This window comes from Pelophylax lessonae, assembly GCF_965119305.1.
Source record: "Pelophylax lessonae genome assembly, chromosome: 3".
NCBI lineage: Eukaryota > Metazoa > Chordata > Amphibia > Anura > Ranidae > Pelophylax > Pelophylax lessonae.
Window position 1 is genome coordinate 22959750 of NC_138770.1, and position 27687 is coordinate 22987436.

The 27687-nt window shown below is 44.0% G+C and overlaps 4 protein-coding genes across 4 annotated transcripts in view; 2 read left to right on the top strand and 2 right to left on the bottom strand.

The window, feature by feature from the left end:
• The window catches only part of LOC309549778 (uncharacterized protein), a gene marked incomplete at its 3' end in the record, with an annotated part of 57034 nt that extends 36882 nt beyond the window's left edge, over positions 1–20152 (top strand). The window contains exon 2 of the mRNA XM_082250288.1: positions 19952–20152. Within this exon, the coding sequence (XP_082106414.1) occupies positions 19952–20152 (201 nt within the window). The remainder of the gene's footprint in view (positions 1–19951) is intronic.
• Positions 1–27687, bottom strand: part of LOC309549773 (gastrula zinc finger protein XlCGF66.1-like) — a gene marked incomplete at its 3' end in the record, with an annotated part of 313385 nt that overhangs the window by 151088 nt on the left and 134610 nt on the right. The window lies entirely within an intron of this gene.
• Positions 1–27687, top strand: part of LOC309549776 (uncharacterized protein) — a gene marked incomplete at both ends in the record, with an annotated part of 190172 nt that overhangs the window by 67865 nt on the left and 94620 nt on the right. The window lies entirely within an intron of this gene.
• LOC309549779 (uncharacterized protein) lies at positions 25763–26515 on the bottom strand (the record flags this gene model as incomplete). The annotated part of the gene is made up of 1 exon (XM_082250289.1): positions 25763–26515. The coding sequence occupies one exon, from the start codon at positions 26513–26515 to the stop codon at positions 25763–25765; it is 753 nt and encodes a 250-aa protein (XP_082106415.1).

Genomic DNA, 27687 nt, shown 5'->3' on the forward strand with positions numbered 1-27687 from the left:
TAGTAATCAGCATGGATTCATGAAAAATCGTTCATGCCAAACCAATCTATTAACCTTCTACGATGAAGTGAGCTGCCACTTAGATAAAGGTAAGCCTGTGGATGTGGTGTATCTGGACTTTGCAAAGGCCTTTGACACCGTTCCCCACAAACGCTTATTGTACAAACTAAGGAAGGTAGGTATGGACCATAAGGTGAGTACCTGGATAGAGAACTGGCTCCAGGGGAGAGTACAGAGGGTGGTGATTAATGGGGAGTACTCGGATTGGGCGGGTGTGGAAAGTGGGGTCCCCCAGGGTTCTGTCCTGGGACCAATCCTGTTTAATTTATTCATAAATGATCTAGAGGAGGGGATATCGAGTACAATCTCAGTATTTGCGGATGATACTAAATTAGGCATGCCAATATCTTCTATGCAGGATGTGGAAATCTTGCAAGCAGACCTGAACAAAATAACGGGGTGGGCAACTACATGGCAGATGAGGTTTAATGTAGAAAAATGTAAAGTAATGCACTTGGGGGCCAGAAACCAGAAACCAAGCTACTCACTAGGGGGGAACCTCTGGGTGAGTCTAGGATGGAAAGGGACCTGGGGGTACTGGTAGACAACAGGCTTGGCAGTGGCATGCAATGCCAAGCCGCCGCAAGCAAAGCCAACAGAATACTGGGATGTATAAAAAAAGGGGATTCACTCCAGAAATAAAGAGATTATTCTTCCACTCTACAAGACTCTGGTCCGGCCACATCTGGAGTATGCTGTCCAGTTCTGGGCACCGGTCCTCAGGAAGGATGTGCTGGAACTGGAGAAAGTCCAGAGAAGGGCAACAAAAATAATTAGGGGAAACAAATAAAACGCAAATTCAAAAATAAATTTCTTCCCCCAAATCTGTAGACAATAAGGCTGCATTCACACTTGAGCGTAGTGTTTTACCGCGTTTTTTACCGCGATTTTACCGCAATTTTTTACCGCGATTTTCAGGTGTTTTTGGAGGCAGGCATTGACAAAACGCTGGTAATCAAACCAAAAAAAAGCTCATGTACTTTTTTCAGCTACAGGCGTTTTGCAAAACGCTCAGATGTGAACAGGGGCCATTTAAATTAATGGGGCTTTACTTGTTGGGCGTTTTGGAAAGTTTTTTTGAGCGTTTTTGGAGCTGAAAAACACTCAAAAACGCCCAGGTGTGAATGGAGCCTTAGTGGGAAATAATTTCCCTCCTCTCCTCCTTCCTCTTCCTCCACGGTATATATGGGGGGGAGGGGGGAAAGAAAATATGGGCAGAGCCTGCACAGGGACATCCCAGGGAAGGGGTATCGGAGTGAAGGATCACATTGTGAAGCTTGTTTAGTCCGCACTGCTCAAGTCCCGGCTTTGTAATTCTATCATCTTGGGTTTTAATGTTGAATAAACCAGATAGATGGAGAGCACTAGAGGGGGTGTTATTTTCTACCCCCCCCCCCCCCCCCATATATACCGTGGAGGAAGAGGAAGGAGGAGAGGAGTGAGCGATAGAGGGGGAAGGGATCTGTGGGACTCGCTGGTAACACAGGAGTCAGATGGTAAGGTTCTGCAATTTCTGCACTCGCACTTTATCATTTATATTGGCCCTGACTGATGACACGTGTCACATGACACACATTTCTATCCTCTTATTGGACGATCACATTACTATTTATTCATTTCCTGACACTGTTTAATAGATTTCATATTTTTGAATTGTAAGTCTGATTGTTACACGGCGCGGTGATATCGCACAGATTGGATTATTATTTCCCACTTATTGTCTACAGATTTGGGGGAAGAAATTTATTTTCATTTTCATTTGATTTCTTATTAGATATAAAATGTCCAGCTGGTAGGAAATGGGCGAAACAAAGAGAATCCATATTATGTGTATATACAGTATCTGACAAAAGTAAGTACACCCCTCACATTTTTGTAAATATTTTATTATTTATCTTTTCATGTGACAACACTGAAGAAATGACACTTTGCTACAATGTAAAGTAGTGAGTGTACAGCTTGCATAACAGTGTAAATATGCTGTCCCATCAAAATAACTCAACACACAGCCATTAATGTCTAAACCGCTGGCAGCAAAAGTGAGTACACCCCTAAGTGACAATGTCCAAACTGGGCCCAATTAGCCATTTTCCCTCCCCGGTGTCATGTGACTCGTAAGTGTTACAAGGTCTCAGGTGTGAATGGGGAGCAGGTGTGTTAAATTTGGTGTCATCGCTCTCACTCTCTCATACTGGTCACTGGAAGTTCAACATGGCACCTCATGGCAAAGAACTCTCTGAAGATCTGAAAAAAAGAATTGTTTCTCTACATAAAGATGGCCTAGGCTATAAGAAGATTGCCAAGACCCTGAAACTGAGCTGCAGCATGGTGGCCAATACCATACAGCAGTTTACCAGGACAGGTTCCACTCAGAACAGGCCTCACCATGGTCGACCAAAGAAGTTGAGTGCATGTGCTCAGCATCATATCCAGAGGTTGTCTTTGGGAAATAGGCGTATGAGTGCTGCCAGCATTGCTGCAGAGGTTGAACGGGTGGGGGGTCAGCCTGTCAGAGCTCAGACCATACGCCGCACACGCATCAAATTGTTCTGCATGGCTGTCATCCCAGAAGGAAGCCTCTTCTAAAGATGATGCACAAGAAAGCCCGCAAGCAGTTTGCTGAAGACAAGCAGACCAAGGACATGGATTACTGGAACGGTGTCCTGTGGTCTGATGAGTCCAAGATAAACTTATTTGGTTCAGATGGTGTCAAGTGTGTGTGGGGGCAACCAGGTGAGGAGTAGAAAGACAAGTGTGTCTTGCCTACAGTCAAGCATGGTGGTGGAAGTGTCATGGTCTGGGGCTGCATGAGTGCTGCCGGCACTGGGGAGCTACAGTTCATTGAGGCAACCATGAATGCCAACATGTACTGTGACACACTGAAGCAGAGCATGATCCCCTCCCTTCAGAGACTGGGCCACAGGGCGATATTCCACCATGATAACGACACCAAACACACCTCTAAGATTAGAATTTTTTTTTATATACAAAGTATATTCCACGCGCCAAGGGTTTATAAAATAATTTAAAATTAATAATATAAAATAGACTCTAGTTAAAAGAAATATATAAATAAAATAGCAGCCGCTGTATATATGGGGAGTGATTGAAATATGTATGATCTCCAAGAGGGATCAAATACAGCGCTTGCTTAAACTCTGAATTTCTGGATAAATATATCAAAGCATCAGATAACCATAAATTATCACCTTAAAAGTCCACTAATTAAAGTTGAGAATCAGTGCAAGATGTGCAAATCAGTGCAAATTGACACAGCATCAATATATAAATGCAACTTCATTCAATATGTAGACAGTAAAAACATATGATAAAAATACCTCTCTATAAATATATAAATAACAGGGAAAAAGTCCACAGTATAAAAAATGATGACTGCGGTGCTATAAATTAATAAATACCACATATAAAAAAAAACAAGTGTTAAAGTGACTTCTGTGCTTCAAATCAAAAATGTATATGATTTTAAAAAGAAGTCCATTCAATATAAAATGACTGCTGTGCTCAAAATTAATAAATCCAATATTAAAGTGACTCCTGTGCTCAAAAATGATGAGGGTGAAAGTGTCCTTAGTGGCAGATGTATCCTCAATTCCAAAATGTAAGTAGTTCATCAAACAGATTCCTTTAGAAATAAGTGAATAAAATCACTTACCAGATAAAATGGGTTCTGTATGCCGTATGGCACCAGAACCTTTCAGACTTGTGAAGCCCTCTGGGCTTGAAGGATGTTACCCCTCTGTGTAGCCCTCCGGGGTCCTGGTATACCTCTCTGCTCCAGGGTGCTCAATTCCAAGCCGTATATAGGAGAAAAGAAAAGGCTCCAAATAGTGTAATACGTTTGTTAAGAGTCTTTATTTCTCCATAAATGAGCTCTGAGGACGTCACCAGAAGTGACGAAACGTGCCAGCTTGGACCGCACAGCGTCATTGCGTCATGGAGGTGGAACGCAAGCCAGAAGTGAGTTGCTGTAGCGTGTACTCCGCAAGGAAGACGAGCAACTCGCACCGCTAGACCACCAGTGATGCTGCTTCTTTAATTTTATTCATTTATGGAGAAATAAAGACGGATAAACTACTTACATTTTGGAATTGAGGATACATCTGCCACTAAGGACACTTTCACCCTCATCATTTTTGAGCACAGGAGTCACTTTAATATTGGATTTATTAATTTTGTATTTATATATTGATGCTGTGTCAATGATGCTGTGTCAATGTGCACTGATTTGCACATCTTGCACTGATTCACAACATTAATTAGTGGACTTTTAAGGTGATAATTTATGGTTATCTGATGCTTTGATATATTTATCCAGAAATTCAGATTTTAAGCAAGCGCTGTATTTGACACCTCTAAGATGACCACTGCCTTGCTAAAGAAGCTGAGGGTAAAGGTGATGGATTGGACAAGCATGTCTGCAGACCTAAACCCTATTGAGCATCTGTGGGGCATCATCAAATGGAAGGAGGAGGAGCGCAAGGTCTCTAATATCCACCAGCTCTGTGATGTCATCACGGAGGAGAGGAAGAGGACTCCAGTGGCAACCTGTGAAGCTCTGGTGAACTCCATGCCCAAGAGGGGAAAATAATGGTGGCCACACAAAATATTGACACTTTGGGCCATATTTGGACATTTTCACTTAGGGGTGTACTCACTTTTGTTACCAGCGGGTTAGACATTAATGGCTGTGTGTTGAGTTATTTTGAGGGGACAGTAAATTTACACTGTTACACAAGCTGTACACTCACTACTTTACATTGTAGCAAAGTCTCATTTCTTCAGTGTTGTCACATGAAAAGATAGAATAAAATATTTACAAAAATGTGAGAAGTGTACTTACTTTTGTGACATACTTTATATAGCAGTGGGTAGAGGGGAGAGAGCAGAAGTATGTAATGTACAACATAGAGTATATAGTGCAGTGATCAGGAGTATGTAATGTACAACATAGAGTATATAGTGCAGGGGTCAGGACTCATAATATTGGTATTCACTAATCAGTGGTGGATTACATGTATTTATGTCATGTATGTATTTAGTGTTAATGACCCACCTGTGCTGATCTCTGTAGGAGTGTCCTCCTCTATAAATGTCCCCGTTATTCCATCCTCCTCCATAGACTGCTGATCATCCCTCACATACGTCTCTTCTTCTTCTGCTTTAACCTCAAATTCTATATCGATTGCATCTCCGCTCTAAACCAAGAAAATTAGAGCGAATATCATCTGAAAGTTATAAGTTTTAGCATTGTGATATTATAAAAAAAAAAAAAAAAAAGAAACATCCTCTCCAGAAGTCCATATTCTAGATGCTCCAACCCACCAACCTTGTAACATTGAGGGATGGTGTGACCTTCCTGTGTTGAATCCCGGGAATACAGAGGACGGGGACATCTCTCTGGTGACTCCTCCATGGTGTCCTGGTACAGATCTTTGCATACCGTTAGAAACTCAGACTCCTCCATCACCCCATCCTCATCATCCTCCTCTTTTACCTCAACTTTAGAATCTCTCAGGTCTCCACTCTGAATATATAAAAAAAATGACATCAATGGTAACAATGCAGATAATGTACAGATCCTAATGATACTATCAGTGATTGTTCCTTGTCTACCTGATGATGGTGAGGGATGGTGTGATCTTCCTGTGTGGAGTCCCGGGAATACAGAGGACGGGGACATCTCTCTGGTGGGTTCCCATTACTGGATCCATCTGTAGGAAACACACACACTGACTGAATACATTGTTTCTATGTGTTTATCAGATGATGGGGGATCTAGGTGGAGCCTCCGTACTGCTCTCTCCTTTACAATAAAGTCTCCTCTTACCCGGTGATGTGAGGGGCGGCTGATTCTCCATCATGACGTCCTTGTAGAGATCCTTGTGTCCTTCTAAATACTCCCACTCCTCCATGGAGAAATAGACAGTGACATCCTGACACCTTATAGGAACCTGACACACACAATGATACAGTCACCATCCAGACACATCCCTTGTCTATTACTGGATAATGTCCCACGATTCCCAGCACCGCCTACCTCTCCTGTCAGCAGATGGACCATCATGGTGGTCAGTTCCAGGATTCCAGGATCTTCTGCCCTTTGTTCCTCTCAGGTATCGGAGAACGAGGTGGAGGCACCATGGTGGGGCTCTGGGTCCTGCTCCATCCTCCTGAGATTGGCTCCCCATTAGACTCCTTCACTACAACACAACCCTACAAATCAGGAGAAAGATAAACCGATATCAATCATCTGACATCATCTACATATACGTCTATAATAAGAACATGGTCTTTTGGCCAGACTAGATAAGAGTGATGTCATGTGACCTTCCAGAATCCTCCTCACCTCTCCGGTCAGATCTGTGTTTTATTAATAGAGATAAGAGTGATGTCATGTGACCTCCCAGAATCCTCCTCACCTCTCCGATCAGCAGGTAGATGATCTCCAGGGTGAGGCTTAATAACCTCTCAGTCATGTGACTCTGATCCTCCTCCATCCTCATTGGTGTGGTCATGTGATCTATGCGGGTTTCTCTGTAGACAGATAATGAAGAATTATCTGGATTGCATTGGTTGGACAATATTAGGATGGGGATATAAGGGGTTATGGGCGGGTTGCCCCCGGTGGGAATTGGAACATGTAGATTGGGTTAATTAGGGGGATCTTTTTATTAAGAGTGGTCACAGGTTCTCTGAGACCATCAAGACCAATGCGAGCCCAAAGCCCTTGATTGGACAGGGGGAGGGACAGTCCACTGCCAGAGTGTAGGGGAGTAGAGGAGAGTGTCGGTATTGAGGGATCAGAGGATCGGATATGTAAAAGCGCTTTTACTGGTTCCCTACACAAAAAATGACCATGTAACCCTTGAAGTGCAGTGGCGGAGCTAGACTTTTAAAACAGGGGTGGCAAAGGGGTGGCAAGGTATTATTTTGGGGGGTCAATATACATGCGTGTGTGTATATGTGTGTGTATATGTATATATGTATATGTGTGTGTGTATATATATATATATATATATATATATATATATATATATATATACACATACATACATACATACACACACACATATACACACACTTTTATAAATAAATTTAAACAAACATTCTAAGCGTTATTAAAACATTTTTAATTAAATAAACAATTATCAAAGTAAACATTATTCTTTTAAGGCCGCACACCGATCACAGGGCTCTGCTCTAAAGGGGGATCTATGGCATATATCCCCTTTACAGCAGGCCAGGGTGAGGTGAGGTCCTCTATATAGACCCCCCCCCCCTTACAGCAGGCCAGGGTCCTCCCCCATACAGTCCCTCTCAGTCTCCGCACCGACAAGATTAGGTTAGGGAGCTGAGCAGCCAGGGGCAGAAAGCAGCAGAAAGCAGCAGACACAGCGGCGGCAGCCATGGCAGAAGCACTGCACGAGGGTGATTAAGGTGTGCCTAGGCACACCCGGCACACGCCTATGAGTAGGGCTGCACAATATTGCCCCCCATCAATGTAGGGACCAGCATGCCCCCCCCCCCATCAATTGACGATGTAGTAACCAGCATCCCAACCCATCAATGTAGTGAATTCGCATCGCATTCGGACACAACTCACACAGGAACCTTTTTTGGGTCCGCAGCAGAATCAGATCTCATGGGTGTTCACACCTATGCGATCCGATTCATGTCCAAACTGACAGTTCGCACTGCGATATGCCAACTGATCTGGGGGGGGGGGTCATTAACTTTGTATTGACAGCCCCAGTGTTTCGCATATGGCAGTGTGAACTATCTTAGAGTTGAATGTGATGTGGGAACCCGCAGTGGATTTGCAGGGTTCCCGCATCGCATCTATGTGGACCGAGACTAACTGATTATGTTTTTGTAGGGGGGTAAGTGCACTTTGTACAAAATGACTTTATTACCTCAGCTATGTACATGCTAATGAAACATTTAGTGCTGGTTCACACTGGTGCGATGGAAGACATTGCATGTGATTCGGGGGGGAACTGCTATGCAAATCACATGCAATGTCTTTGCGATGCGAATTCAGCCATACAGATTGTATGGCTGAATTTGCATCGCATTTGGACCAAAGTCATGCAGGACCCTTTTTTTGGTCTGAACCAACATCAGATTGCATGGGTGTTCACACCTAATGCGATCCGATTCCTGTCAGAATTGACAGTTCACACTGCGATATGTAAACTAATCTGGGGGTATCGTTACCTTTTGTATTGAACACTCCCAGTGATTCGCATATGGCAGTGTGAACTGCTTGCAAGTCGGGTGCAATGTGGGAACCCGCAGTGGATTTTCAGGAGTTATGGTTTCCTTTCCAAGTGTCGGTTCACATTGCACATTGGTGCGATGCGGTAACCCTGCAAATCCACTGCGGGTTCCCGCATTGCACCCGACTCGCAGACAGTTCACACTGCCATATGCGAATCACTGCGGGTGTCAATACAAAGGTAACGATACCCCCAGATTAATTCACATATTGCAGTGCAAACTGTCAGTTCAGGCAGGAATGGAATCGCATAGGTGTGAACACCCACGCGATCTGATTCTGGGGCAGACCAAAAAAGGGTCTTGCATGACTTTGGTCCAAATGCAATGCAAATTCAGCCATGCAATCTGTACAATCTGTATGGCTGAATTCGCATTGCAAAGACATTGCATGTGATTTGCACAGCAGTGTGGTGCGAATCACATGCAATGTCTTCCATCGCACCAGTGTAAATCTAAGTGTCTGTAAAAAAAAAAAAAAGTTGAAGTCCTGGAAGCATTAGACATGTATTTACATCTCTGTTTTCAGTCAACTTCGAACACCCCAATTCCTGCCAGTGACAAAAAAAGTTTTACACTGTCTGACCTGCTGCTGCTCTGGCTCTGCACACAGGTCAGGGTGGTTGGGGGATGGATGGGTGGGTGGCTGGCTCCTCCGAGACCTCTTGTCCTCTTCCACTCTCTGCACTCTGTCTCAGTCTGCAGCATCCCCCGACGATCTGCAGCTGTCCCCCACGGCATGGATGTGTGGCCCCGCCCCTCAGCTGAATTCTTCAGGGAGGAGAGGTGGCCGGAGCGCCTGTCACTATTATCATCCCCACAGCTCCATTAAAGCACCATGATCCCGGCCAGCACCCGACTCCTCTCCTATAGCCGCATCCACTGCCGGCAAGGATCCATTCTTCACTGCATTATTGGAGCACAGATGTCCTCCATTCTACAGTGCGAGCTGTGTGGGCACCTCCAGGGACAGACTGCTGAGCCTCTTATGGGGCCCCCCCTCTGACGCCGCACCGCACGAATGGTCAGTCCGCCCCTGCACACAGTCACAGAGAACTTGCTGCACAGCTCGTTCAGCTAATGTTATGAGCATAAGCGAGCGGGGTGGCAACAGGGGTGGCAAGGATGTCTTCTGGGGTGTCAATTGCCACCCCAGCTAGCCCTCTAGCTCCGCCACTGTTGAAGTGGGGCTGCCACCATTATACGAGGGTTAAATGCTCATTTGGGTTTTGGTCATTTTTTGTTTCCCCAGAGATGGGCTTTAAACAAAATAACATTTTCACAAACTATAAAATCTGCATGTTATGCTTGTAAAAACAAAGCCCCCCCCCCCCCACACACACACACACACAATTATGTCAGCCCTTAAAACTGTGTGTCCCCATGAAATAGTGTCTAAATTCACTACCCAACATGGTGCAAAGACAACGCTATAAAAGCTATGAAGCTGATGAAATACAGATCAGGATCAACCAGCTTCTTCATTGACTACAGTGACCAGGGAATGATGGCACTGAACGTGGAAGTGATGAAATGCTCATCTCTTCTGGATTCATTTACCAGAGAGGAGATCTGAGAACTGATCACCCTCCACTCCATCCACCATGCCGATCCCGGGCCTACAGGAGGGGCAGACACATGGTTAATGTAATGAGGCATGGGGATATTTGTATCTTCCGAGGAAGGGTGTGAAAGGGCAAATTTCAGGAGAATCCGAATCCTAATCTCATTTCTCGTTACAAGAGACTGCTAAGGTGAGAAGATGATTGGTGGGAAAGGTGACAAATCTCCAGAATGAAGAGAATTTTCTGACCCCGTAAGTGGAGGAATGTTCTGACCCTGAAGGGGTTTATCTAGGTTTCCACACTATATATGTGTGTATCATCATCTGCTGGAGATAAAAGACCTCACAGTGACTGTGGAGGAAGAGGACGGACATGACGGGGGGGTTGCTGGGTGTAAATAGAAAATAAGATCTTATTACCTCCCCTACTGCCACGTCCAGCAATGTCTCCTCTCTACTTCCTCCCAACTCACATTTCACCCGAAAACGTCTCTTTTATACTTGACATCACTTCCCGTGACATCACTTCCTATCTATAACTGACATCACTTCCTGTCTTCCATAGAGACTTCCTGTCTGGGTAGAAGTGAGATCACTACCTTGTGGAGCTCAGAGGAACTGCAGCCCCGAGAAACATCTTGTAGTGTGAACACGGCTTTGTGCTGTGTGTGTATGTACTGTATATTTTATTTTATTTATTTATTTCAGGTACTTATATAGCACTGTCAATTTACGCAGCGCTTTACATATACATTGTACATTCACATCAGTCCCTGCCCTCAAGGAGCTTACGATCTAAGGTATGTACTGTATATCCACCAAGGAGGGGAGAAATATATTACTGCCTATTACTATCACACACTCACCCCCCCCCCCCTTTCCTGGCCAAGCGGACTGCATGCTCTGATTAACAGTTTGGTATTTATTTCCTGGTTGACCTCACACTGTTGTTTTTGGTTTCTTTGCTTTAACCACTTTACCACTGGAGGATTTTCCTGCTGTACGTCCAGGACACTTTTTGCGATTCGGCACTGTGCGAATTTAACTGACAATTGCGCGGTCATGCAACGCCGTACCCAAACGAAATTGACGTCCTTTTTTTCCCCACAAACAGAGCTTTCTTTTGGTGGTATTTGATCACCTCTGCGCTTTTCATTTTTTGCGATATTAATAAAAAAAGAGCGACAATTTTGAAAAAATAACAATATTGTTCTACTTTGTCAGTTAAAAAATATCCAATATATTCAATTTTTGTCATATATTTAGGCCAAAATGTATTTAGCTACATGTCTTTGACAAAAAAATTCTTAATGAGCGTATTTTTAACCGCTTTAAGACCGGAAGATTTTACCACATTCCTGACCAGGCCATATTTTGTGATTCGGCACTGCGTTATTGCGCAGTCATTCGATGCTGTACCCAAATTAAATTTATGTAATTTTTTTCCCCACAAATAGAGCTTTCTTTTAGTGGTATTTGATCACCTGTGCGATTTTTACTTTTTGCGCTATATACAAAAAAATAGCGACAATTTTGAAAAAATAACAATATTTTTCAAATTTTTTTATATGAAATTCCCCCCCAAAAAAAATTTAAAAATCAAACTTTAACATTTTAGACCAATTTGTTTTCTGCTACATATTTTTGGTAAAAAAAATCGCAATAAGCGTATTTTGATTGGTTTGCGCAAAAGTTATCGCAGCAAATTTATGTCATTTTTATTGTTTTTTTTTTAAACTAGTAATGGCGGCGATCTGCGATTTTTTTTCCAGAACTGCGACATTGCGGCGGACAGATCGGACCCTTGACTTACATTTTTGACACTTTTGGGGGTACCGGTGACATTACTACAGTAATCAGTGCTATAAATATGCACTGTTACTGTAATAATGACACTGGCAGGGAAGGTGTTAACTTTTATTGGTGATCAAGGGGTTAATGTATGCCTGGTGCTTACTAACGTGTGTGGGGGGAGGGGACTGTGTGACACAGGCACAGATCGCAGGTTCAGCTATGCTGAATCCTGCAATCTGTTACTGTTTGTCACTTAGGAGATCCGCCCGCTTTGTTTACACAATCGGGCGGATCTCCACACTCGATCCCCGATGATCGGGGAAGAGCGGCAGTGATCACCTCCCCTGGCCCGACTCCCGCTGTGACTGAATACAGCGGGAGCGCGCCGCCCCCACAAGGTCTACGTCGCTGGACGGAATCAAACCACTTTGCCGCAGTACCCTCAACGTGAGCGGTCGGCAAGTGGTTAAGGACCCTTTTTAAACACCTACTAGATTCACAGTCTGGAATGTAATTTTCGGGGACTCAAAATTTGGGGGTGTGAAAGAAAAAAGTCTTTACCACTTTCCGACCGCCCTATAGCAGTTTTATTGCTACAGGGCGGCCGTGCTGCTCAGAACCCCATATATAGACGTGATCCTGCACTTCCAGGTAGCGTGCGCAAGTGCACGCTGCCAGCGGCTCACTACCACTGTGATTCTACACAGCAGGTCCCACAGACACGATGTCTTCCGGCACCCGCTGATCGTTCGGTACACAGGCAGAATGGCAATCCGTCTATGTAAACAAGGCAGATTGACGTTCTGTCAGTAGGGAAGGCATGGATCCTGTGTTCCGGCAAAGCAGAGGTACTGATCCATGCCTTCCCCTAGTAAAAGCACCTCCCCCCAATACACAAACACTGGCTAGGCACATATTTAACCCTTTGATTGCCCCTGATGTTAACCCCTTCCCAGCCAGTGTCATTAGTACAGTGACAGTACATATTTTTAGCACTGATCACTGTATTGGTGTCACTGGTTCCCACAAAGTGTCAGTTAGTGTCTGATTTGTCCGCCGCAATAAAGTCCCGCTGTAAGTCACCGATCACCGCTATTACTAGTAAAAAAATAAAAATTCCATAAAAATATCCCATAGTTTATAGACAAGATAACTTTTGCGCAAACCAATTAATATACGCTTATTGAGATTTAGTTTAAACAAAAACATGTAGCAGAATACACATTGGCATAAATCGATGAAGAAATTCAATTTTTTTTAAATTTATTTATTGGATGTTTTATAGCAGAATGTAAATATATACATTGTTTTTTGTTTATAGCGCAAAAATTTAAAACCGCAGAGGAGATCAAATACCCCCAAAAGAAAACTCTATTTGTGGGGAAAAAGGACATAAATTGAAATTAAGGAACAGCGTCGCACGACCGCGCAATTGTCAGTTAATAAGTTCAGCCCCGGAAGATTTACCCCCCTTTATGACCATGCGATACGGCACTGTGTTATTTTAACTGAAAATTGCGCGGTCGTGCGACGCTGTACCCAAATAAAATCAATGTCCTTTTTTTCCCACAAATAGAGATTTATTTTGGGTGTGTTTGATCACCTCTGCGGTTTTTATTTTTTGCGCTATAATCAAAAAATGACCGACAACTTTGAAAAAAAAAACAATATTTTTTTACTTTCGAGAGGGCGGCGCCTGTAAAAACAATCAAGCGGCTGAACAGCCCATATTATTGGTTTTACAGTGCAGTCAGAGGCTTAAAGGTGACTGAATGTTCAAGCAGGGCCTGAAGTGCTTGTTCTGACGGTCCAAATGTCTGAGACCAAAGCTGTACCCTCCTATCAGAAGAGGAGCAACCAGGACCCCATAAGATATGTATGGGTGGCACAATCTAAAAAAGACCAGTAAGCAACCTCTCCCCCAGAAGTGGAGCTCTTTGCTGACTATTTGGTTGAGGACTCTCTTTCTCTCTTCAATTCTTTCTGGACTTCAAGTTGGAACTGCAGGAGCAAACCTCTTTAGCAGAGGCTGCTCTTTAATTAGGCAAATTACGCTGTCGCATAAGGCCTCGCGCTCGAATTTCCGAGTTAAAGATCCACCTCTGGGCCTGGCAGCAGGGATCTCCCAGCCATCAGCATAGTCCCGAGTGCTGGCCGGTCTGTAAGCAGTATAATCTGATACGATTCGGGGCTGCGATCAGGAGCAGCTCACCGGGGATAGGAGCTCACCGACATCTCCAGATCACAGCCAGATACTAGAGCCGCTGCCACAGACAGGGGAGGAGAGAGCTGCGTTTGGTCCTCCTCCTCCCTCCCTCTCCTCCTGTGCTTGCCCCGCCACCACACTCCCTGACAGTTTTCTCCTCAGAGAAGATGATGAAGATTGAACACCAGCAACCAGAAGAAGAAAGATGGCGCCTGATCCATCCATCCATCCTCTCCCTTCTCCTTCCAGTGACTACTCTGATGTAAGGGGAACTTTTCCTTCCTTCCTCTATTCCTTTCTTTCATTCTTTTCTCTTTCTTTCTTTTTTCTTCTTTATTTATCTCTTTCTCTGTCCATTCCTTTCCCCTTTTTCTTTCTTTTTTTTCTCCCTGTCTTCTTTTTTTCTTTCTCCCCTCTTTTCTTTCTTTCTCCTTCCCCTCTTTCTTTCTTCTTGATTTCTTTATTTGTCTTGTTCTTTCTCTCTTTCTCTGTCCATTCCTTTCCCCTTTTCTCTTTCATTCTTTTTCTCTCTCCCCTCTTTCATTCTTTCTTTTTTTTTTCCTTTCTCTCCTCTTTTCTTTCTCCTTCCCCTCTTTCTTCTTTATTTCTCTCTTTCTCTGTCCATTCCTTTCCCTTTTTCTCTTTGTTTCTTTTTTCCCCTCCCCTCTTTCTTTCTCCTTCACCTCTTTCTTTCTTCTTGATTTCTTTATTTCCCCTTTTCTTTCTTTCTCTCTCTTTCATTCTTTCTCTCTCTCTTTTTTCTCTCCCTTCTTTCTTTCTCCCCTCTTTTCTTTCTTTCTCTCTCCATTCCTTCCTTTTTTTTCTCTTTCTCTGTCCATTCCTTTCTCTTTTCATTTATTTTCTCTCTTTCTCTCTCCATTCCTTTTCTTTCTGGCTCCCCCCCCCCTTCTTTCCCTCATGCGAGCACAAATCCTTCTCCTTTTTTTACAGTTGTGTTCAAAATTATTCAACCCCCACTGAAATTGATTGTTTTGGCCAGTTTGACATTGATTTTGATCATTCAGTCATCCTGCTTACAATTAAATCAAAGAGGCATGTGTAGGTCAGACAAATATAACATAACATTTATAATGAAATAACCACAAATGTCTTTTCTGTGCTCACATCATTATCAGTTTTATTCAACCCCCAAGTGACATTCAATCTTAGTACTTAGTACAACATCCTTTTACAGTTATAACAGCTTTTAAACGTGAAGCATAGCTTGACACAAGTGTCTTGCAGCGATCTACGGGTATCTTCGCCCATTCGTCATGGGCAAAAGCCTCCAGTTCAGTCACATTCTTAGGCTTGTGCACTGCAACTGCTTTCTTTAAGTCCCACCAGAGGTTCTCAATCGGATTTAAGTCTGGTGACTGTGATGGACACTCCAAAATGTTCCAGCCTTTCATCTGCAACCATGCTCTAGTGGACTTGGAGGTATGCTTGGGATCATTGTCCTGTTGAAAGGTCCAACGTCTCCCAAGCCTCAGATTGTGACGGACTGCATCACATTGTCATCCAATTATCTCCTGGTACTGAAGAGAATTCATGGTACCTTGCACACGCTGAAGCTTCCCTGTACCTGCAGAAGCAAAACAGCCCCAAAGCATGATTGGAAAAAAGCCAACGTGGTACCAATATTTAAAAAGGGGCCGAGGTGTATCCCGGGGAACTATAGGCCGGTCAGCCTAACATCTGTAGTCTGCAAGATTTTGGAGGGGATGTTAAGGGACCACATACAAGACTTTAGTAATGAAAACTGTATTATTAGTAGCAATCAGCATGGATTTATGAAAAATCGTTCTTGCCAAACCAATCTATTAACCTTCTAAGATGAAGTGAGCTGCCACCTAGATAAAGGTAAGCCTGTGGATGTGGTATATCTGGACTTTGCAAAGGCCTTTGACACCGTTCCCCACAAACGATTACTGTACAAACTAAGGAAGGCAGGTATGGACCATAGGGTGAGTACCTGGATAGAGAACTGGCTCCAGGGGAGAGTCCAGAGGGTGGTGATTAATGGGGAGTACTCGGATTGGGCGGGTGTGGAAAGTGGGGTCCCCCAGGGTTCTGTCCTGGGACCAATCCTGTTTAATTTATTCATAAATGATCTAGAGGAGGGGATATCTAGTACAATCTCAGTATTTGCAGATGATACTAAACTAAGCATGCCAATATCTTCTATGCAGGATGTGGAAACCTTACAAGCGGACCTGAACAAAATAACGGGGTGGGCAACTACATGGCAGATGAGGTTTAATGTTGAAAAATGTAAAGTAATGCACTTGGGGGCCAAAACCAGAAAGCAAGCTACTCACTAGGGGGGGAGCCTCTGGGGGAGTCTAGGATGGAAAAAGACTTGGGGGTACTGGTAGACAACAGGCTTGGCAGTGGCATGCAATGCCAAGCCGCTGCAAGCAAAGCCAACAGAATACTGGGATGTATAAAAAAGGGGATTCACTCCAGAAATAAATAGATTATTCTCCCACTCTACAAGACTCTGGTCCGGCCACATCTGGAGTATGCTGTCCAGTTCTGGGCACCGGTCCTCAGGAAGGATGTGCTGGAACTGGAGAGAGTCCAGAGAAGGGCAACAAAAATAATTAGGGGAATGGAGGACATCCGCTATGAGGAAAGACTACAAGCACTGAAATTATTCTCTCTGGAGAAGAGACGATTGAGGGGGGATATGATATCAATGTTCAAATACTGTACTGGCGACCCTAGCATAAGGAACAAACTATTCAGAGAAAGGAGATACAATAAGACACGTGGCCACTCACTAAAACTAGAGGAAAGGCGGTTTAACCTTAAAATGCGTAAGGGGTTCTTCACTGTAAGAGCGGTAAGGATGTGGAATTCTCTTCCACAAGCAGTCGTATCAGCAGGGAGCATTGATAGTTTCAAAAAACTGTTAGATGGGCACCTTAGAGACCACAACATACAGGGGTATACAATGTACGGTTAAAAGCAAACACACACACACATTATAGGTTGAACTGGATGGACTGGTGTCTTTTTTCAACCTCACTAACTATGTAACTATATAACTATGTAACTATGATTGACCCCCCGCCATGCTTCACAGTAGGCAAGGTGTTCTTTTCTTCATAGGCCTTGTTCTTCCTCCTCCAAACATAGCATTGATCCATGGGCCCAAACAGTTCTAATTTTGTTTCATCAGTCCACAGAACACTATCCCAAAACTTCTGTGGTTTGTCCACATGACTTTTGGCATACTGCAGTTGACTCTTCTTATTCTTTGGAGACAGCAAGGGGGTGCGCCTGGGAGTTCTGGCATGGAGGCCTTCATTACGCAGTGTGCGCCATATTGTCTGAGCAGAAACTTCAGTACCCACATCTGACAAATCTTTTCTCAGTTCCTGAGCAGTCACACGGGGACTTTTCTCCACTCTACGCTTCAGGTAGCGCACAGCAGTAGAAGTCAGCATCTTCTTTCTGCCACGACCAGGTAGCGTTTCAACAGTGCCCTTTGCCTTGAATTTGCGAATGATGCTTCCTATGGTGTCTCTTGTTATGTTTAACATCTTTGCAATCTTCTTATAGCCATTGCCCTTCCTGTGAAGAGTAATCACCTCTTCTCTTGTCTTCCTGGGCCATTCTCTTGACTTCACCATGTTTGTAACCACACCAGTAAATGTCTAGAAGGAGCTGAGTATCACAGTCATTTTAAAGCTGCCTAATTGGTGCTTATTAGGCTTTATTGCTGCTCCCTGACATCCACAGGTGTTTTCAATACCTGATTGAAAACACTTCAATGAACCTCTGTTCTTCAGAGTGGTAGTCTTTAAGGGGTTGAATAATTGTGTCAATGAAGAATTCACAAAAGAAACATTTACTACTGTAATACAAAACCAATTGATGTCATTTTAGTTGCATATGGTTCTTTAAGAAGTCCTTGTAGGATTTCATTCTGAATACAATTACAAATGTACACTAAATTCCCTAAAACCCTTTACAGCATTGGGGGTTGAATAATTTTGAACACAACTGTATTACTATACAGACCAGGGTCCCCCAGTTTCACTCCAGATCTCCTCTACCCATCCCTCATCATCTACCCCCCCCCCCTTTTACCCCCCTCCTCCTTCTCCCCTACCCAATGGTTCCCAGTCCCATCCCTCTCCTATTCATCCCATGTGATTGCCACAGTACACATCCCACCCACACAAGCAGCAGCAGTAATAAGATGCTCGGCCTCTGGGTTCTTCCCTAACACCATGCAAAGGGGATGAGTGGGGCCTCGTGTCTAAATTTTGCCTAAGGCCTCACAAAGCCTAGAGCCTCTGCACTTTGGAGTTAGACACTGACTCTAGAACTGCAGTTTTCTTTCATTCAGCAGACATTTACTCTAAAGCAGGAGCCCGGACTAAATGCAGCTCATTGCTATCAAATGAAGCTAGCCCTTAAAGGATACAGTTTAAACTCTTGCAATGCAGACAAGATTGTCCCACTCGTAGAATTAAAGATATAATGAATATTCTTAATCCCAACTTCCATTTCATTGGAAGAGAGGCAAAGGTTAAGGCAGGTTCACAGGCTAAAACTGCAGACAGATATACCCCTTAGGGACCCCCTCAAAGGACCCACCTAATCATCATTAAAGAGTATACCCCTGAAGGACACAGCATCCCCCAATGGTAACTCCATGTATAAAACTAAGCTCATGAAGGCCACGTCAACCAAATAGGTGACTCATTATACTGGAAGACATTATACTGGAACACTTCACAAGTGCCTAATCTGATATCCTGCAGTGCAGGTAGAAGTGTTCTGGTTGGGGTTTGAACTGAACAACCCAGTGCTGCAAGGTGATGACCACTAAGACATTCTGCTGCTCTGTCCTTCTGTTCAATTTGCACCACTCTTCTAGCATGAGCTTCTAGCTTAAACATCATAGGGAAAAAAGGCAATGCACTCCTTCGGAAGTACTAAAAATACTTGCATTGCAGGTAACTCTGCAGGAAGTGAGGTACAAAAACCTGCTTATAGACCATCCTCATCTTCCTTTTAGGAATTGTTTGAAGAGGGTTAAATTGGTCAGTTGACTGATCCTACAAGGGAAAAGCTTGCCATGGTCAGAGTTGAGACTCCTTGCACAGGGAGAGATGTAACAGACTCCTTTAGAGTGTCTTGACTACCTGTGGCAACCTGTTGGTAGGGGTCATCTTCCTCCCTGGATGCCTGAACAAAGCAGGAAATTTATACCGGGTTTTGCCTGTCAAGCACTAAAGGCCCAGTCTACGGTGTGCCTAATACATGCAGATCTGGAGAGGTTTAATAGAAAGTGTCCATTAGTCAGCTTCCCATACACCAGCTTTATGAGGCCTGCAGAAGGGCTGACAATCCAGGAACAGTATCAGTAAGGAAGACGCTGCCCCCTCCAGCTATAACCTGCATAGAGCAGCCACAGCATAGAGGGATTAGGCTGCAGCGGTACAAGAAATAAATCCATGATAAACAGACACGGTGCAAGGGAGAACTCTGCATTGTTAAGAAAATAAATATTATAACATATATAATTGCTACTCAAGCTATGTAGTAATTTATTTTTTAATTCACAATTCAAACTATGGCTGCTAAAGTCTCCTAAGCTGTCAAAAAAGACAGTGTAACAGTTGTTTGATTGCTGGGTAAGAAAAACCTGTAAGGGGTTAATTACTGCTAAAGGAATACTGACACTGCAGCTTCTCACATCAGAGCACCATCCCAGCAGGTGAATAATCAAACAGACCCTGCCATGCAGATGTAGAGCCCTCCTAGGTAGGTGCTAGAATGAGTGGATATAGTTTTTGGTTTCTCTGCCTAACAGGGACACAGCTCATGCTGTCTTGATGTTTCACACTGATCCAATAGCCATGGAGTATATTGGACAGTGGGTGGAGTCCTGGCAGATGAGAGCATGGATGTCTGTACCAATGTTGTTGAAGTATTTTTCTAATTTCTGTATGTTGTCTAGTATAAGGTGTTATTAAATGGACTATTTCTGTTTTTGGTTGTTTCAGGCCTCGGAACATAACTTCCTCTCTTCTGTGCTTATAAGCCCTATTATAAGCTTTTCGCAGTGTAGTCCGCGAATAGCCTCTAATAAGCAATCTCATTCGAAGGGAGTCCGCCTCCCGTTTAAAATCTTCGTAGTTCGAACAGATTCTATGCAATCTAAGATACTGGGAGTAGGGTATACTATGTACCAGGGGTTTGGATGAAAGCTATTGGCATGTAAAACCGTGTTGCCGGCTTTCTATAAAGAGTAGTTTCTATCCCCGCCTTCTTCTTGTATAAGAATTTGTATGTCTAAGATCACACTACTACACATATACAGTATCTCACAAAAGTAAGTACACCCCTCACATTTTTGTAAATATTTTATTCTATCTTTTCATGTGACAACACTGAAGAAATTACACTTTGCTACAATGTAAAGTAGTGAGTGTACAGCTTGTATAACAGTGTAAATTTGCTGTCCCCTCAAAATAACTCAACACACAGCCATTAATGTCTAAACCGCTGGCAACAAAAGTGAGTACACCCCTAAGTGAAAATGTCCAAATTAGGCCCAAAGTGTCAATATTTTGTGTGGCTGCCAATATTTTCCAGCACTGCCTTAACCCTCTTGGGCATGAAGTTCACCAGAGCTTCACAGGTTGCCACTGGAGTCCTCCTCCACTCCTCCATGACATCACAGAGCTGGTGGATATTAGAGACCTTGCGCTCCTCCACCTTCCATTTGAGGATGCCCCACAGATGCTCAATAGGGTTTTGGTCTGGAGACATGCTTGGCCAGTCCATCACCTTTACCCTCAGCTTCTTTAGCAAGGCAGTGGTCGTCTTGGAGGTGTGTTTGGGGTCGTTATGTTGGAATATTGCCCTGCGGCCCAGTCTTCGAAATGGGGGGGGGGGGGATCATGCTCTGCTTCAGTATGTCACAGTACATGTTGGCATTCATGGTTCCCTCAATGAACTGTAGCTCCCCAGTGCCGGCAGCACTCATGAAGCCCCAGACCATGACACTCCCACCACCATGCTTGACTATAGGTAAGACACACTTGTCTTTGTAGTTCTCACCTGGTTGCCGCCACACACTCTTGACACCATCTGAACCAAATAAGTTAATCTTGGACTCATCAGACCACAGGACACGATTCCAGTAATCCATGTCCTTAGTTGTTTTCAGCAAACTGTTTGTGCACTTTCTTGTGCATCATCTTTAGAAGAGGCCTCCTTCTGGGATGACAGCCATGCAGACCAATTTGATGCAGTGTGCGGCGTATGGTCTGAGCACTGACAGGCTGACCCCCCCCCCCCCCCCACCCCTTCAACCTCTTTTGCAATGCTGGCAGCACTCATGTCTGTTTCCCAAAGACAACCTCTGGATATGATGCTGAGCACGTGCACTTAACTTCTTTGGTCGATCATGGCGAGGCCTGTTCTGAGTGGAACCTGTCCTGTTAAACCACTGTATGGGCTTGGCCACGGTGCTGCAGCTCAGTTTCAGGGTATTGGCAATCTTCTTATAGCCTAGGCCATCTTTATGTAGAGCAACAATTCTTTTTTTAAGATCCTCAGAGAGATTTTTGCCATGAGGTGCCATGTTGAACTTCCAGTGACCAGTATGAGAGAGTGAGAGCGACAACACTAAATTTAACACACCTGCCCCCCATTCACACCTGAGACCTTGTAACACTAACGAGTCACATGACACCGGGGAGGAAAAATGGCTAATTGGGCCTAATTTTGACATTTTCACTTAGGGGTGTACTCACTTTTGTTGCCAGCGGTTTCGACATTAATGGCTGTGTGTCGAGTTATTTTGAGGGGACAGCAAATTTACACTGTTATACAAGCTGTACACTCACTACTTTACATTGTAGCGGGAAAGTGTCATTTTTTTTAGTGTGGTCACATGAAAAGATAGAATAAAATGTTGCATACTGTATATTTTATCTTGTACCTAGGATCATCAGGACAGATACCTATATACACAACACATTTTGATCCGATTTTTCTCTCCTGTGTCCGCCCCAGGTCAGGTTAATTTGTTGGGGGTTCGAAGGAAGGCCGTGTGCTAGTAAGTCATGTTTGTATTTATTATGATGTACATAAATACAGATTATGTTCTATGTTTATGAAACACTAATATTGAGTCTGTTAATTTTAAGAGAAAACTGTCTGTACATCTTCATAGTCCTGAAGAAGCCTTGTGTGAAACGCGTTGACCAGCAAACAGATGAAGATAGAGGAATATGATCCGAAGCAAACACAGTGACGTGCCTCCATCCCTAATGGTTAATGCAAACAGAAAACAGAGGTCGTGGGACTTTAAATGAGGCCGGTCACCAACTAAGATATATAAAAATAGAATCTGAACGTAGTCATTTATTATACATACAGTAATTGATACAAATGTTGACATCAGTAACAAATATGATGCAGACATGTATACAAAAAAAGCTGACACAAAAAAATCCATATAGTAAGGAGATTGTTATAATAGTAATAAGATATATTCAGTAATAAAGTACATGGCCGTCACTAAATGTTACATCTAAGTGAAGAGAGGAAATATCTATACCTACACGAACCTTATGATATATACCAACTTATCCTTATATATGTATGATGTACATGAGTGAAATTAGTAGGAGACATTGATCTCCTGTGTACGAGCTGAGCTCAGTTTGGGGCCAGTTTCCTCATTTTATTGAGATCTGGTTTTAGATAAATGAATAAATGTTATTTTAGGATAAATCCATGTAGTTGTTATCTGTCTCATACTGTGCCCTTAAAGTCCACACATATGACAGTGGTTCCTTGTGAACATCTGTAGGTTCCCATTTCTCTGAACAGATAGGATGGTGGGACTCTCAAGATAGCTCTGGTTTTTCTTCTCCTATCCAAGTTCTCCAAATAAAACATAAAAACACATCCCCTAGACTGGTAATTGGAGACAACGAGCAGAAGAGTGTGTGCACCTGGCTGTGTGAAAATACCCTGTATCTGGCTGTGGAGTAATCAGTGGGAGGCCCGGGCAAACCAATATCCAAGCGGCTCCTGCGGGGTACCGCTACGCAGAAAGCAAACCTTGCTTCAACAAACAGTTCTCTCCTCAGGACAGAAAAGAAGACAAAGGTAGGCGACTGCACCAAACTTTGATAAGATTCTGCAATGCACATCGATCACCCAGAGAGCAGAGTCCTCTCCATATGTTTTCCTTTTGGTTACTCCCTAGCAGCCTGCATGGCATCTGCTCCCTTCTGCTGACCTCAAGCCAAACATACTCACGTGTCCCGGATTGTCACAGGGCAATCGATGCATTCGCAGGGCGACCCGGATCCCAGAGGCAGGAACACAACTGCTATATCTGGGTTGGGCACGCTTAGGAGACATTTGCAGAATGGAAACATTTGTTTCATTTCGGATAGATTCGTTATGTTACTAATTTCATTTCATTCTGGATTTTGGAATTCTTTTAGTTTGGTTTCGGAATTTGTTTACTTTTGTTTCGTTTTTGTTAACTTTCTCTTCCTTTTTGGTAAAATTTGTTTAGTTTATTAATCTAATAAATTCAAACTTTTCAGAACGATCAGAATTCCGATCGGTCGAGAAACGATCGACTGATTAGAATTCTGTGTGAAGAATAGCTGGTTGTTAAGCCGGGGGCTGGGAAAACGGCCGCCCACATCCTTAACAACCGGTGACTCATCAGCTGTCAGCGGGCTTCTCCACTGACAGATGAATAGAAAGAAAAGAATGCCTGCATTGCCCGGCAATAAAAAAATGTTTAAAAATAATGATGTAGGGTCCCCTCCCCCCAGTCTATACCGGGCCTACGCCAAAATGTAAAAAAATAAATGGCGTGGGGGCCCCCGAAATCCATACCAGACCTTTACCTGAGGATGCAGTTCTGAAGGTCAGGAAAGCGGGGGGGGGGGGAGAGCAAGACCCCCCCTCCTAACCCATACCAGACCACATACCCTTAACATGGGGGGGTGGGTTATTTGGGGCACCTCTCCCCCACCACCCCAAAGCACCTTGTCCCCATATGGATGGGGACAAGGGCCTCTTCTCCACAACCATGGCCTGTGCTTGTGGTGGTCTGCAGGCAGGGGGCTTGTCTTAATCTGAAAGCCCCTTTTACCAAGACCCCCCCCAGATCCCGCCACCCCCCCATGTGAATGAGTATGAGTATCGGGCCTATAGTACCTGTACCTATTCACCAAAAAATAAAAACACACACACAATTTTTGAAATATCCTCTATTATAAAATAAAAACCAGCACCCCCCGATGTAGATCCGTCATCATTCACAACACCTGCTGCACCCGGGAAAATAAATAAATAAAGACGCTCTCGCCGTCATGGAGACCCTCTGCCTACTGCAGGCTCCCTGTTTCACATCTTTTATATAGGTAAGGGGCAGGGCCACCTGTATACATCACCTGGTGGCACCGACCTTTCTGATGTCAGGGACCCAGAATGCAATGATCCATGATATCAGAAGCGGGCAGTGCAACCAAGTGATGTAGACAGGTGACTCCGCCCCTTACCTATGTAAAAAATGTCAAATGGAGGAGGAGCCTGCAGTAGTTATTTTATAATAAAGGATTTTTCAAACATTGTGTGTTTTTATTACTTTTTGACAATTTTTGAATAAGTGTACAAGTACTATGGTCCCGATACTCATTCGCATGGGGGGGGCGGCATCTGGGGGCCCCCTTAGTAAAAGGGGCTTTCAGATTACGACAAGCCCCGTGCCTGCACACCCCCACAAACACAGGCCACGGTTGTGGTGAAAAGGCCCTTGTCCCAATCAACATGGGGACAGGGTGCTTGCTTTGGGGTGGGGGCAGAGCTTTCCCAGAGCACCCACCCCCCCATGTTGAGCACATGTGGCCTGGTATGGTTAAGGATGGAGGGGCCCTCATTCGTCCCTCCCACTTTCCTGACCTGCCAGGCTGCATGCTGCGATAAAGAGTCTGGTATGGATTTTAGGGGAGAACCCACACTGGTTTTTATTTTTAATTTTGGCCCCGAAGGGCCTAGTATGGACTGGGGGGGGGGGGGGGACCACACAGTAAGGATGAGGGCGGCCAGCTAGCTGGGGACTCAATGACCACTCGGGACATCCTGGAAGACTTCTGGATACTAAAGGAAGCTCCTGACATCCTGCACAGCTACCCAGCACCAGACCCGCCCACCAATACTTCCAATAGGTAGGAAAACTTCATACAAAAATGGTCCTATAAGTGAGGAGGACAAAAAAGGAACGCAGCCTTTGGCTTATCCTGAACATTTATGGGGTGGGGTCTTATGGGGGGAGGAACGAGGGAGGGGCTACCCAAACGTATGCTGCCATGGACATTTGTCAGGAAAGCACATTATGGCCACTAGATGGAACTGACCATTATAGGAAATCCCAATTCACCATGACTGGTGGAATGCGGGTCACATTTTATCAACACATTTATAACAACCAGATCTGTAAGTGTTTGTGAAATCTTCCCGCACAAAATGTACTCAGCCAATGAAAGGTAAGGACTCAATTTTTATTTTTCTCCTGCTATCAATGGCCAACACGGGACAACACTTCATCCATGTCTTTGGTGATCTCTGATCTCCTTATGAAGTGTTTCTTACATGATGAAGATCAGCCATGGAGTATATCTGAGGTGTATGTCAGGGTGTGCTTCTTCCCCACATGTTCACCAACATTCATATAGAAGACATTTCCCGCACTCAAGACACTAATACACCTCCAGGGTCGTGTGGGACCCCTGATGTACAGGAAGACAGAACTTCAATGAGGAACAATTCCTTCACTCAGGACAGGAAAGTGGCTTCTCCCATGTGTGACATCTCTGATGTCTGGAAAGAGAGGACTTCTGTGAAAAACATTTCCCACACGCAGGACAGCAATACGGCTTTTCCCCCGTGTGAGATCTCTGATGTATGTAAAGATAGGACTTTAGTGAAAAACATTTCCCGCACTCAGGACAGGAATACGGCTTCTCACCAGTGTGTGATCTCTGATGTGTGGAAAGATTGGACTTATCTGAAAAACATTTCCCACACTCAGGACAGAAATACAGCTTCTCACCAGTGTGTGATCTCTGATGTTTGGAAAGAGTGTACTTCTCTGAAAAACATTTCCCACACTCAGAACAGGAATATGGCTTCTCACCAGTGTGAAATCTCTGATGTGTGGAAAGATGGGACTTTACTGAAAAACATTTCCCGCACTCAGGACAGGAATACGGCTTCTCACCCGTGTGAAATCTCTGATGTGTGGAAAGATGGGACTTGCAGGAAAAACATTTCCCGCACTCAAGACAGGAATAAGACTTCTCGCCAGTGTGCAATCTCTGATGCACGGAAAGACTGGACTTCACTGAAAAACATTTCCCACACTCAGGACAGGAATATGGCTTCTCCCCCGTGTGAGATCTCTGATGCACGGAAAGATTGGACTTCAGTGAAAAACATTTCCTGCACTCAGGACAGGAATACGGCTTCTCACCGTTGTGAGACCTTTCATGCACATTAAGATTGGATTTAAAACAGAAACACATCCCGCACTCAGTACAGGAGAAGCTCTTATCTGTTGGAAGGACAGCACCTTCCCTAACAGTCTGAGGTTCCTCAGGATAAGAGGAATATGATGGTCCGGCACTGTCCCTCACAGTCTGAGGTTCCTCAGGATAAGAGGAATACGATGGTCCATCTACACTGTGTGGTGCCGGATGGACATTTGAGGAAGCCGGGTTTTCTCCTGGACTATACTGTGTGATGTCCTCATCTTCTACTTTACAGTCTGGAGACAAAGTGAGACAATCCTCTGAGGTTTTCCTCATCTCCCGTCCATCTACTAAAATAGAAATACAAACATTATTACTAGACATCAGCAGATTGGTTCCCCTAAAGCAGGACTCCACCCACATCAGGCAGCTTTGTCTCTGAGAATCTTACAATTCCACCCTCAAGGTAACTATTAAATGGGTCCTCTGATCTCCTACCAGTTCATTTCTTTATTCATGGACCTTAGTCAGAGAGTGAGGAAACAACGAGAACTGTCTTTTGTAGGAGTGACAGGGATGAGGGGATTATAGGATGAGTGTCCCCTCCACCTCTATCACTCATTGCCATCTTCCCAACACAAAAAGTCCTGCACTTCCTTATTTAGTCCATGATTTAGTCATGAATAACAGCGGGATTGAGCCCCACCAGAGGTCAGAGAGTGAGGATGGGGGAGAACAACGAAGACCACCATCATTGGGTTACTGAATCCTCCCTCATTATCACTTTATGTTTAAGGTTCCAAAGTTGGAGGATGTTATCACATTATTATCAACATGTAAAAGTCTGTCCTCCAATCAAATCATCAGATATAAAATGTCCAGCTGGTAGAAAATGGGTGTAACAAAAGAGAATCCATATTATGTGTATATAGCAGTGGGTAGAGGAGAGATAACAGAAGTCAGGAGTATGTAATGTACAACATAGAGTATATAGTGCAGGGGTCAGGAGTATATAATGTACAACATAGAGTATATAGTGCAGGGGTCAGGACTATGTAATGTACAACATAGAGTATATAGTGCAGGAGTCAGGAGTCAAAATACTTGTGTTCAGTAATCAGTTGCAGAGGTCCCACACCGCTACCTACCATCTCCTGAGACTGCACTCAGTGACTTGGGTGTGAGACTATACAGACATATCCCTCCACCCAGCACAGCCAGCAAAT